At 36.4% G+C, this 14,097-nt stretch overlaps 2 protein-coding genes across 2 annotated transcripts in view; both read left to right on the top strand.

Moving 5' to 3' along the window:
• Positions 1-169: 169 nt before the first annotated feature.
• Positions 170-6,254, top strand: LOC128246992 (uncharacterized). Its single transcript, XM_089344399.1, has 2 exons — positions 170-1,852; positions 3,121-6,254. Exon 2 carries the CDS (start codon positions 3,502-3,504, stop codon positions 5,470-5,472), a length of 1,971 nt encoding a protein of 656 aa, XP_089200525.1. The 5' UTR covers positions 170-1,852; positions 3,121-3,501; the 3' UTR covers positions 5,473-6,254.
• A 2,452-nt stretch (positions 6,255-8,706) lies between these two features.
• LOC106874810 (uncharacterized) overlaps positions 8,707-14,097 on the top strand; it is a 40,294-nt gene continuing 34,903 nt past the window's right edge. The window contains exons 1-2 of the mRNA XM_089344614.1: positions 8,707-9,030; positions 10,483-12,265. Of these exons, the coding sequence (XP_089200740.1) occupies positions 10,816-12,265 (1,450 nt within the window). The 5' untranslated portion in view covers positions 8,707-9,030; positions 10,483-10,815. The remainder of the gene's footprint in view (positions 9,031-10,482; positions 12,266-14,097) is intronic.

Here is a 14,097-nt window from a genome sequence, read left to right on the forward strand (position 1 = left end):
AACGTAGCAGTGGCTGTGTGGTAAATAGCTTGCTTACGAATCAAATGGTTCCGGTTTCAGTCTCACTGCATGGCACTTTGGAGAAGTGTCTTTTACTATAGCATCGGGCCGACCAAAGCTTGGTAAGTAGATTTGGTAGACGGAAACTGAAAGAAGCCCGTCGTATATATATATATATATATATATATATATATATGTTATTTCTTTACTACCCACAAGGGGCTACACAAAGAAGGACAGACAAACGGATTAAGTGGATTACATCGACCTCAGTGCGTAACTGGTACTTATTTAATCGACCCCGAAAGGATGATAGGCAAAGTCGACCCCGGCGTGCTAACGTTTCTGCCAGCTCGCCGCCCATATATATATATATATGTGTGTGTGTGTTGGTGCGTCTGTGGTTGTCCCCCCCCCCCCCCAACATCGCTTGACAAACGATACCGGTGTGTTTACGTCCTCATATCATAGCAGTTCGGTAAAAGAGACCGATATAGTAAGTACTTGGCTTACAAAGAATAATTCCTGGGACCCATTTGCTCGACTAAAGGCGGTGCTCCAGCATGGCCATAAATGACTGAAACGTAAAAGAGAGAGGGTTTTATATTAGGATGTCAGGTAATTGATTTTTTTTGTTTTGTTATTGACGATCGTGTGTGTGAAAGAATCAAATAATACCACAAAGACATTCTTCTGCTTAGCAAAGGCCTCTGGCGAATGGAAATGCTGTCACAGAAAAATTATTGTTCTACAATGAGAAGATTGCTGTTAGGCGACATTCCGCAATCGAGGATCGAATCCATGCTATGCATGCATGAAGCCACTATATATGATGGGCTTCTTTCAGTTTCCATCTACCAAATCCACTCGCAAGACTTTGGTCGGCCCGAGTCTACAGCAGAAGACACTTGCTCAAGGTGCCACACAGTGGGACTGAACTTGGAACCATGTGGTTGGTAAGAGAGCTACTTTATTTCATAAAATTGGCTATGCAGCCTCACAAAGATATGGCTGCGGGCTGGACAGTGACACAAATGAACAAAATGGATGGTGGAGGAAGCAGACAGAACAGTGACAACACCAGAGCACTACGAAACATTTGTACAGTAAAACTATTCACGTTATTTGAAGTCTATGTCACACATTGCTATAGCAACAAAACGTCTTTTTTCTTTCGTTCTTTTAGGGAGAAGAAACCCTATTTTAATTTGACGCTCATCATAGTCTGTGAATTTCTTAAAGATAATGATACGAAACTAAATGTACTTAGTTTCACAATGTTGAATACTTTGTCGCGGATAAAAGGCGGCCAGCTCGGTGGCTGTGGGAACGAGAGTCGAAGAGACAACCAACAGCTCTGCATTATTGTAGTTCCTGCATGGCACAATGCCCGAGGTTTTTGGGAAGGGGGCCAATCGATTAGATCGACGCATGTACGTAACAGGTACTTAATTTATCGACCCACAAATATGAAAGGTAGAGTTGCCCTCGGTGGAATTTGAACTCAGAACGTAAAGACAGCCGAAATACTGCTAAGGATTTCGCCTGGCCTGCTAACATTTCTGCCAGCTCGCCGTCCTTACACAGATATAAATATTCACATAAATATAATCAGGTGCAATATACTGAAATATTAAGTGATTTACGAAGAGTTATCTCTCTTAGATCTTAGGTGCAGGATCCACGCATGCGTATTGATCGTACTTCCTACATAATGCTGATATCCGTTTGAAATGCCCTGTGCGTTAATTTCTCATAATCAGCCTATAACACCTTTGTAATCGTTATAATGTATTTCTCAACTACCAGATACAGACATATATTACTATACTATCTTATGTGAGACATTTCCGTAAGTATTAAACAATGAAAATAGTGAATGTTTTTAATTCTGTAGACGTTTGGTCTTTGGCGCGGCGATTCTTTGTGTCTTTTCTATGTTTTATGAATGAGAGATGTCCTTGATTTGTGCGAGATCTGGCTGCTATTTCTAGCTATGGAAGGCAGATATCTATAATTTGTGGGAAGTTTGGCTGCTATTTCTAGCTATGGAAGGGAGATATCTATAATTTGTGGGAGGTTTGGCTGCTATTTCTAGCTATGCAAGGGAGATGCCCTTTTTTGTGCAGAAAAGCTCATACACATAAGTTGGATGTTACCCGATTTGAGAAAGATTTTTTTCAAATTATCTTGAACATTCATTTGAAAATGATGGGGGTGGGGGAAGCCTTTTATAAATCTGATTTCCACCCCCTTTTACGACACCGAACACCTTTCCCTTAAATTTCTCCTATGGGTCATGAATATTGAATACTGTATTTGATGATGTAGACACAGATATGCAATGTTATAGAAATCGACAGAATGGAATGTCTATAATCACAGATCTACTCAGAAGTGACTTGGATCGAAACAACATCAAATTATATTTCTGGAGGAAGCCCGATGCTAGTGACCACTACTCTATGGTTTATTTTAAAGCTGTTACACAATGTGAAGGTGCCAGTATAGTTTACACAAATGTAATCTTCACACAAGACCCTATGATGTAAATTTTGCTGAATTAAAATGTTAAGCTCATCATCATCTTTTAACGTACATTGTTTATGCTGGCATGGGTTGGATGGTTTGACCAGGGCTGGCAAACTGGGGAGCTGTAGCACACTCCTCTCTGATTTCTTATTCCTTCTGCAGTTGGATGCCTTTCCTTGTGGCAACCATTTCACAGTGCAAAGGATACTTTATAAGGCACTTCACAGGCACATAGTACCACACAGTTGCTTGAACATGGTGGTACTGCACATCTGCTTTCATGAGGAATGGTCACAAGTATTTTTTGCCACCTGTGGGATGCGTGTGAATACTTCTGCTGTGGAGTAGGAGTCCTCATGATTACAGCAAGATGTTTCTCCATCTTTGTCACATCACCTGAAATATTCAGCATCCTAAGTTAATTTATCAGCCCTTCCTCCCATGTCTTCCTGGGTGTCCCATCTACTTTGAGAGATCAACACTTCCTTATGAAGCTGTTGTCATCCAGCTCAGTTGATCTCATTAGAAATGAAGTTGTATTGTTTAAGTAATCTCAATATTTCACACTGTTGTTTCGTCTAATTTCAGAAAATTAGACAACATTGACATAACAGAAGAAACATCCTCAATATCTACCATGTTTTAAAGACTAAAAGAAAATATTATATGAAACAGATGTACCAGATTGTTTTTTACAAATCTTTGGCAGAATTCATGTGAAACATTTCCTCTGAAATAATATTATAAGCAAAATTTCTGAACATCACCAACTGGAGTGTCAAGAAGAGTAGCTTATGTGTTGATTAAATTTGCTAAACAAATGTAACACTGGACAGAAATACAACAGTAGAAGTGCATGTAAGGAATAAAGTATAAAAACAAAAGCAATAAAAATATATAAACTGGGATTTTAGAGGAAAAATAGTGGAAAAGAATGAGAAAAGTATACGATTGATTTCCCCTGAACCCATGACAAAAGAGATGGGATCATTCGAATGTGATATCTGTACAAAGTTCTTCCTTCAAAAAGGTGACCTACTTAAGCACAAACGTATTCACAAAGGAGAGAAACTATATCATTGTGATATCTGTGGTAAATCATTCTCTTGTAGAAGTGGCCTTACTGTGCACAAACGTGTTCATACAGGAGAGAAACCATATCATTGTGATATCTGTGGTAAATCTTTCTCTCGAAATAGTCAAGTTACTGCGCACAAACGTACTCATACAGGAGAGAGACCATATGACTGTGATATTTGTGGTAAATCATTCTCTCAAAATACTACCTTAAAGAAACACAAAAATATTCATACAGGTGAGAAACCATATCACTGTGATATTTGTGGTAAATCATTCTCTTGCAGTAGTAAGTTATCTACACACAAAAGTATTCATATAAGAGAGAAACCATATCATTGTGATATCTGTGGTAAATCATTTTCTCGAAGTAGTAATGTTACTGCACACAAACGTACTCATACAGGAGAGAGACCATTTCACTGTGATATCTGTGGTAAATCATTTCCTCAAAGAAATCATGTAACTGCACACAAACGTATTCATGGAGGAGAGAAACCATATCATTGTGATATCTGTGGTAAATCTTTCTCTAGTAATGGTTACTTAAATGTACACAGACGTATTCATACAGGAGAGACACCATATCATTGTGATATTTGTGGTAAACCATGCTCTTATGATAGTGCCTTAGCAAGACACCAACGTATTCATACAGGAGAGAAACCATATCATTGTGATATCTGTGGTAAATCATTCTCACAAAATACTCATTTATCTAAACACAAAAGTATTCATACAGGAGAGAAACTATATTATTGTGATATCTGTGGTAAATCATTTTCTGGAAGTAGTAATGTTACTGCACACAAATGTACTCATACAGGAGAGAGACCATTAAATTGTGATGTATGTGGTAAATCATTCTCTTGTAGTTTTCATTTATCTACACATATACGTAGTCATACAGGAGAGAAACCATACCATTGTGATATCTGTGGTAAATCATTCTCACAAAATACTCACTTATCTAAACACAAAAGTATTCATACAGGAGGGAAGCTATATCATTGTGATATCTGTGGTAAATCATTCTCTAGTACTGGTTACTTAAATGTACACAGATGTATTCATACAGGAGAGACACCATATCCTTGTGATATTTGTGGTAAATCATTCTGTAGTAATAGTTACTTAACTGTACACAAACGTATTCATACAGGAGAGAAACCGTATCATTGTGATATCTGTGGTAAATCATTCTCACAAAATACTCACTTATCTAAACACAAAGGTATTCATACAGGAGAGAAACTATATCATTGTGATATCTGTGATAAATCATTCTCTAGTAATGGTTACTTAAATGTACACAGACGTATTCATACAGGAGAGACACCATATCATTGTGATATTTGTGGTAAACCATGCTCTAATAATAGTGACTTAGTAACACATCAACGTATTCATACAGGAGAGAAACCATATCATTGTGATATCTGTGGTAAATCATTTTCACAAATTCCTCACTTGTCTACACACAAAAATATTCATATAGGAGAGAAACCATATCATTGTGATATCTGTGGTAAATCATTTTCTCGAAGTAGTTATGTTACTGCACACAAACGTACTCATACAGGCGAGAGACCATATAACTGTGATATCTGTGGTAAATCATTCTCACAAAATACTCACTTATCTACACACAAAAGTATTCATAGAGGTGAGAAACCATATCGTTGTGATATTTGTGGTAAATCATTCTCTGATTGTAGTAATTTATGTGCACACAAACGTATTCATACAGGAAAGAAACCTTACTGTAATATCATGGAGTCTGACGACATAGCTGAAGATGTAGTGGGTGGGGTGATGACATCACCTTCACTGAAGACACACCCAGAGATGAGCCTGCTCTAGTCCTTCCTGTTGGTCATGGCTTTGTAGTCTGTTGCTGCTGTCAATGTCATGTCTTACATTGTTTATCCTATTCAGTATTTAGCAGCAATCATAATGTCAGCAGTTTTCATACCCAGTGTAAATCATCATAATACAGGTAACACTCTTCCAACATTCAGATGGTTTCCACTCCTCTCTATGTTAGCTATTTTCAACTACATCTTTAATCTTTATGCACTCCCACGATATTGACTTCGGCAATACATAAAATGTTTTTCTTAAAGAAAATGACATAAAATATTGTGAAATTAAGCCTGAACACGCAGTGTACCAATGTTTATATTTACAAAATTGCAGACTCTGCACTTCTGATGTGTAAATTGTTTCTTAAAGACATCATATAAATGTACCTTTTGTATGAATTATATCTGACAGCTATCTCTTGTTGGCCCCCTTTGTCTTTCATTGTATTCTGTGTTTAACCTTGAAAAGCTATGAAATTGTGTTTTTGAGAGAAACGAATTTCACTTCCAAAATCTGCATCCCAAGGAGAAAATCATCGATGAATAATAATAATAATACAAAGGATAATCTCAAAGAGGAAGTCATCCATAGATAATAATAGAAGATATAATTTTCCAGAAGAAACAACTCAAGTTTTAAATCTCTTCACTATCACCTTCAAACTCCCTCGTTCTCTATCACGTACAATTCCTGCTTTCTGATTTGGTAAAGATCATCAAACTGTAAACTTGTAACAATTTTCTAAACTTTTTGTGGAATAAATTAATCACAAACTGGGATTCAGTGTTAAAAAGTCCATCAATGTAGCAAGTTTGAACTTTCCAATTACTTTTGAACGTTAAAAATCTGTGAAGGCAGCAACAAATGCCTTTCTGTTTGTTTGTCTCTAATTTCTCACTTTCCTATTGATAAACTATATATTTACCTCTCTCTCTCTCTCTGTAATGTATATATATATATAGCATATAAAGTATATCGTTGTGAGTGAATGTATATGTGTAAGGAATTTGATTAGAGCGACAGGGTTATTTAAAAATGCGATGTGAAAGTTAATTTATATTAATAGCATACTTTTCTCTGTCTCCTGGCGCAAATCAGTCATTTTTGTTGACAATATTTGGATCTTTTTTAAAACGGGGGCCACATTTTTCATTAACGAAACACTTTGAAACTTGTAACGCTGGTAGAATGTGTCATATAAAACATCTTTTTCTCTTAGTCTTCTTAAAAAAAAAAGAAATCCATAAATTATTCCATGTTAAAGTTGTATTTCTGTAATTTCAACCAATCACTGACGTCCATTCAGCCGATATACATTAAGTGCCGACTACATAAACAAACGATTCTGAAACAATTAACCCTAACCCTAAGGTTAGGGTTAGGGTTAAAGCAAATTTAAAATGAAAAAACAAATAAAACGAAGGTATGGAGATTAAATACGCTTTACATCGCTTAATCAGCCAAAGGAGTTAATATAAACAACTGAATACTTGTCAGTGATTGGTTGAAATTATCGAAATAAGACAATTTTTTACATGAAATAAATTCGAATACAAAAATATTTTTCTGTTCTATAACACAAAATAGATAAGTATACAAAGTTTGAAAGTCTTTCGGTACCAAAAACACTACGTAAAACATTAATGAAAAATGTGGCCCCCGTTTTGAAAAGGATCCCAATATTTTAGTTAAAGCCACGGCTTGTTTGGTCTGTCCAGAGTTGTCTCCCTTCACTATTTTCCTTTTTTTTTTTTTCATAGCTAGAAAGAGCTAGAAACATCGATGTCTGGATCATAGTTGAAAGTTGCTTCTCTGAGCTATTGCAATTGCTCTTCCTTCTGCATTGTTGATCGTATTTCTTGTCAGAAGTGCATACCTCTGTTCAGCACTTTTGCAATGCTCGCGCAGCACCAATACGCAACTGGTTTTTGTTTTGACACACAACTCTTGTCTCATCAATTTCAGATGCCCTGGTTGCCATAGTGCACAGCCTGTTTCTTGCCGTACTTCACTTTTTTTCTCTCTCTTTCCATAGTCAGAGACATTATTTTGGATGACCTTAACACTGGCGGCTTTTGAACACCTTCCCTTCTAGGCATGTTTATTTACGGATACACAAACACACCAATGCAAAAGATTGCAAACAATGAAATTAATAATTTGTTTGCCATCAGAAATCGTTACATTGTTCGAACATTCCACGCACCAAACCTCGTGGAATCCTTTGTCGAAAGCAGTATCGGCCAACTAGCTTCCCTAGGGCTTTGACTATTCGGCGTCATAAAACATTTTTGACTCTGGAAACCTTTGGTTGGTAAATTAATACGACAAGACTTGTCAACTATCAGTGTTTTCGTAATCAATTTGAAAATCTATTACACGGGTGATTAATCCATTCAACTTCACCATTCATCTGGGCCAGCTTTACCTGAGGACGAGGGGTTGGACTTTGAGAGAGTAAGTAATGTAAGGCGAGGACTGCTTTCCACCTGTTAAAAAAAGTATGGAGTGCAAGTGTAATTTCAATAAAGAACAAAGTAAGAATTTTTAACACTAACGTAAAAGCGGTGTTATTATATGGGGCTGAGACATAGCGAACAACAGTTAAGTCAAATAAGCAAATACAATCATTCATCAACAGATGCTTGCGTAGTATACTTAAAATCAGATGGCCCGAACACATTAGCAATATGGAGCTATGGCAAAGAATGAATCACGTTTCGATTAGGGAGCAAATATTTAAGAAAAAGTGGAAATGGATTGGTAGCACAATTAGAAAGGACACACCAAATGCAGCGGAAAGTGCTTTACAGTGGAATCCGGATGGATATAGAAAAAGGGGTAGGCCTAAGAACTCGTGGTGTAGATCAACACAAAAGGAACTAGAGAAAGGGAGACATTCATGGCAGAGTATAAATATGGAAGGGAAAAATTATGCGACATGGAATTCAGTTAAAAGTGGCCTATACTCCGCTATGAAGGGTTAAAGACAAGAAAGAAGAAATCGTTACAACGTTAAATGCTAGACAGAATCAAGAAGAGAATGATAGAGTAAGACATACATAGGTAGGGATATAAATAAAGAGATGGATGGATAGGTCGATCGAGATAGTGACAGAAATCCTTAGAAGAAAGACAAGGAAACGTAGCTGCAATGCGCAAAAAATTTATGAGGAACATGAAGAGAAAGATTTTCAAGCCAAAAATGTATAGGAAGCTGTGACTTTTATCTATTTTCTGTAGGAACCGAAAGAGAGAAAATGCAAATGAAATGAAATAGAAGTGGTTAAGATTATTCACATCAAGAATCTTGCACACCAAATACACTACGAAAAAAGATTCAAGAAGAGTTATCTCTCTTAAATATTGAGGCAGGAGTAGGCACGCATGCGCATTGACTTTATTCCCTACGTCGCATCGATATCCGGCTCGAATGCCTTTCTGCAAGTATTTCTCTTTGTCAGCTTATAATACTTATAAAACGTATTTATAATTTATTTCTCAACTACCAGATACACACATATATAACGACACTATTCTTTATGAAACATTTCCGTAAGTATTAAACAATGAAAATATTCAATGTTTTTAATTTTGTATGTGTTCGGTTTTTGGCGCTGAATGAGAGATGTCCTATGACCTCGATTTGTGCGGTATGTGCCTGCAAATTTCTATCTTTGGAAGGCAGATGTCCTTGATTTGTGCGGGATCTGCCTGCTAATTTCTATCTTTGAAAGGCAGATGTCCTTGATTTGTGCGGTATCTGCCTGCTAATTTCTATCTTTGAAAGGCAGATGTCCTTGATTTGTGCGGTATCTGCCTGCTAATTTCTATCCTTGATTTGTACGGAATAGCTCATACGAATAAGTTGAATATTACCCGATTTGAGAGATTTAAAACAAATTATCTTCAACATTCACTTGAAAATGATGGGGGTGGGGAACCCTTTATGAAAAGGTACGAAAATCTGTGTGCGTATATGTGTGTGTGTGGGGGGGGGGGGGGAGAAGTACGCAAGAAAAAACTTCACCGTTCATCAATGTTTATTTTTCCTTGACCTGTCATAAAAGGTCTTGAACCTGTAACTCCCCATGTGATCACACGACCTACTGGAAATAACTGCACATTTTCCTTAAATTTCTCCTATGGATCATGAATATTGGAGACTATTGGATGATGTAGTCATAGATATACAATGTTATAGAAATAGACAGGATGTTCATGGATGGAATGTCTATAATCACATATCTGCCCAGAATTGACTTGGATCTAAATAACAACAAATTATATTTCTGGAGGAAGCCTGATTCTGTCGTTTCATTTTAAAGCTGTTACACAATGTGAAGGTGTCAATGTAGTTTACACATATGTAATCTTCACACAAGACCCTATGATGTAAATTTTGCTGAATTAAAATGTTAAGCTCATCATCATCTTTTAACGTCCATTGTTTATGCTGGCATGGGTTGGATGGTTTGACCAGGGCTGGCAAACTGGGGAGCTGCAGCACACTCCTCTCTGGTTTGTTATTCCTTCTACAGTTGGATGCCTTTCCTGGTGCCAACCACTTCACAGTGCACAGGTTGCTTTATATGGCACTTCACAGGCACTTTTACGTGGCACCACACAGTTGCTTTAACATGGTGGCACTTTTACATGGCACCGCATGTCTGCTTTTATGAGGAATGATCACAAGTACTTTTCACCACCAGAGGGATGAGTGTGATTACTTCTGCTGGGGAGTACGGGTCTTCTTGAGTACAGCGAGGTGCCAGGCATCTTGTTCTTTGTCACATCACCTAAAAGGTTCAGCATCCTAAGTTAATTAATCAGCCCTTCCTCCCATGTCTTCCTGGGTGTCCCACTTCCATGTGTCCCATCTACTTTGAGAGATCAACACTTCCTTATGAAGCTGTTGTCATCCAGCTCAGTTGATCTCATTAGAAATGAATTTGTATTGTTTAAGGAACCTCAGCATCTTACACTGTTGTTTCTCTCTAATTTCAGAACATCAGACAACATTGACATAACAGAAGAAACATCCTCAATATCTACCATGTTTTAAAAACTAAAAGAAAATATACAAAAAAGATGTACCAGATTGTATTTTACAAATCTTTGGAAGAATTCTTGTGAAACATTTCCTCTGGAATAATATTATAAGCAAGATATCTGAATATCACCAACTGGAGTGTGAAGAAGAGTAGCTTGTGTGTTGATTAAATTTGGTAAACAAAGATAACACTGGACAGAAGGACAACAGTAGAAGTGTATGTCAGGAATAAAGTATAAAAACAAAAGAAAGAAAAATATATAAACTGGGATTTGAGAGGGAAAATAATGGAAGGGAGTGAGAAAAGCATACAATTGATTTCCCCTGAACCCATGGAAAAAGAGATGATATCATATGATTGTGATGTCTGTACAAAGTCCTTCCTTAAAAAAAGTGACCTACTTATGCACAAACGTATTCACACAGGAGAGAAACTATATGATTGTGACATTTGTGGTAAATCATTCTCTTGCAGTAGTAAGTTATCTATACACAAACGTTCTCATACAGGAGAGAAGCCATATCATTGTGATATCTGTGGTAAATCATTCTCTTGTAGTAGTGGCCTTACTGTGCACAAACGTGTTCATACTGGGGAGAAACCATATCATTGTGATATCTGTGGTAAATCTTTCTCTCAAAATAATCACCTAACTGATCACAAACGTATTCATGCAGGGGAGAAACCATATCATTGTGATATCTGTGGTAAATCATTCTCTCAAAGTACTCACTTATCTACACATATACGTATTCATACAGGAGAGAAACCATATAATTGTGATATCTGTGGTAAACCATTCTCTGATAATACTGCCTTTACAAAACACATACGTATTCACACAGGAGACAAGCCATATCATTGTGATATTTGCGGTAAACGATTCTCTGATAAAAGATCCTTAACATCACATGGTTATACTCATACAGGAAAGAAGCCGTTTCGTTGTGATATTTGTGGTAAATCATTCACTACTAATAGTTACTTAAATGTACACGGATGTATTCATACAGGAAAGAAGCCATATCATTGTGGTATTTGTGGTAAACCATGCTCCAATAAGAGTTACTTAACTGTACACAGACGTATTCATACAGGAGAGACACCATATCATTGTTATATTTGTGGTAAATCATGCTCTAATAATAGTGCCTTAACATCACACAGACGTATTCATTCGGGAGAGAAACCATATCATTGTGATATTTGTGGTAAATCATGCTCTAATAATAGTGCCTTAACATCACACAGACGTATTCATACAGGAGAGAAACCATATCATTGTGATATCTGCAGCGAATCATTCTCTCATAATTATCACTTAACTACGCATAAACGTATTCATACGGGAGAGAAACCATATCACTGTGATATCTGCGGTAAATCATTCTCTGTTAGTAGCACCTTGACTACGCATAAACGTATTCATACAGGAGAGAAGCCATATCACTGCGATATCTGCGGTGAATCATTCTCTCATAATTGTACCTTAACTACGCATAAACGTATTCATACAGGAGAGAAACCATATCACTGTGATATCTGTGGTAAATTATTTTCTGATAATAGTGTATTAACTAAGCACAAACGTATTCATACAGGAGAGAAACCATATCATTGTGATATCTGTGGTGAATCATTCTCTTGTAGTAATACCCTAACTATACATAAACGTATTCATACAGGAGAGACTCCATATCATTGTGATATCTGTGGTGAATCTTTCTCTCAAAATAGTACCCTAACTATACATAAACGTATTCATACAGGAGAAAAGCCATATCACTGTGATATTTGTGGTAAATTCTTCTCTCAAAATAGTAAGTTAACAAGACACAAACATATTCATGCTAAGGAGCAATGAAAAGGGTAGTTTCTTGTTTCTTATTTGCTACATTTAATTTTCTTGTGTGTTATGCAATGGAAATTATGACAAAAGTATTTCCAAAGAGTTTAGAAATTTTTGTTTTGTTTTTGCAGTTTTGATCTGCTGCTTCTTTGACCATTCATGCATTTCCTTTCCATGGTGTAAGGACCTCTATACCAAAATTTGTCCTCTTGACAACCCTACACGTTGTTCTTTATTAGATACTGCATCCACAAATTTCTGTGAATTTATTGCTTATAATCTTTTAAATGCTTCACTCATTAAATATATTATACAGTAACATAAGATGTGACTGTTTCGTACACGGGAATATTGTAAAGTTGTCAAATGTTTACATAAACAATGACCTCAAGTACAAAAGAGAAGAGACCACACTGTAAGATCATGAGGCACAAGTATAGTTTAGTGACCAGACTGATTCCTTGTTAGTGTCTGAAGAATAGTTTCTTAAAATGAAACTTTGCAGAGATACATTTTCAAGCGTCCAGATTATGATTTTCATAAAATTGAGAACAAACATTTTGGAGGAGATTCGGGTTTATTTAAAAATGCTATGTGAAAGATAATTTGGATCTATTCAATCTCAGTCACAGATTATTTTTAAATATATACTTTGAAATTTCTGATACTGGTTGAATGTGTCACGTAGAACACGGTTTACTCATAATGTTTTCGACAAAATTTTGTATTTTAGAAGTTAATTCATGTTAAATTTGTTGTATTTTGGTAATTTTAACCAATCAGTACGTGTATCCAGTTGAAGAAAGTTTCAAACTGCTTAGTTAAAAAAAATCTGTGAGTGAGATTAAATAGATCTCATAATTTATAGTAATAGTATACTTTTCTGTCTGCTGGCGCAAATCAGAGTTGTTGACTGTTTAAGTTAAAAGCCACAGCTTGATTAAGTATGTCCAGAGTCGTCCCCCTTCAGTATTTTCCATTGATGATGGCCACAAAGAGCTAAAACATCAATGTCTGAGAATCCAGCAGGTGGCAGCACTGGACAGAGTTGATGTTTTTACGCAGTCCATTGTGTGTGTATGTATTTGCATATACACACATATATTTTTATATATAAAATACACCATTTTGAGCATGGCCGTTGCCAGTACCGCCTGACTGGCTTTCATGCAGGTGACACGTAAAAGCACCCACTACACTCTCTGAGTGGTTGGCGTTAGGAAGGGCATCCAGCCGTAGAAACTCTGCCAAATCAGATTGGAGCCTGGTGCAGCCATCCGGTTTCGCTAGTCTTCAGTCAAATCGTCCAACCCATGCTAGCATGGAAAGCGGACGCTAAACGATGATGAAGTATATATTTCTATGTATATATATATACTTTATGTGTAGATATATATGTATGTGTGGATGTGAAGCATGCTAGAAGGAAAAGTGTAAGCAAGGGATAACAATATTCTTAAGTATTTAATAAACCTAGAAAAACACAGGTCAAGAAGTAAGCCTTAAAGAAAAGAGCTTAAAATATTGCGTCTAAGATAAAATTTGTATTGGATGCTAATTAAATAAAATATTCAAATAAGCCAAGCCATTCAGTTTTGATCAACCATCTTTCACCCAAGAAGTAAACCTAAAATAAAAGAAGAGCTTAAAATACAGCAGATAAATATAAAACTTAATAAAAATAATCTGATGCTTTATTATAAATTGATGTTTGGGAAT

Source organism: Octopus bimaculoides, chromosome 28 (assembly GCF_046866305.1).
Source record: "Octopus bimaculoides isolate indiv1 chromosome 28, ASM4686630v1, whole genome shotgun sequence".
NCBI lineage: Eukaryota > Metazoa > Mollusca > Cephalopoda > Octopoda > Octopodidae > Octopus > Octopus bimaculoides.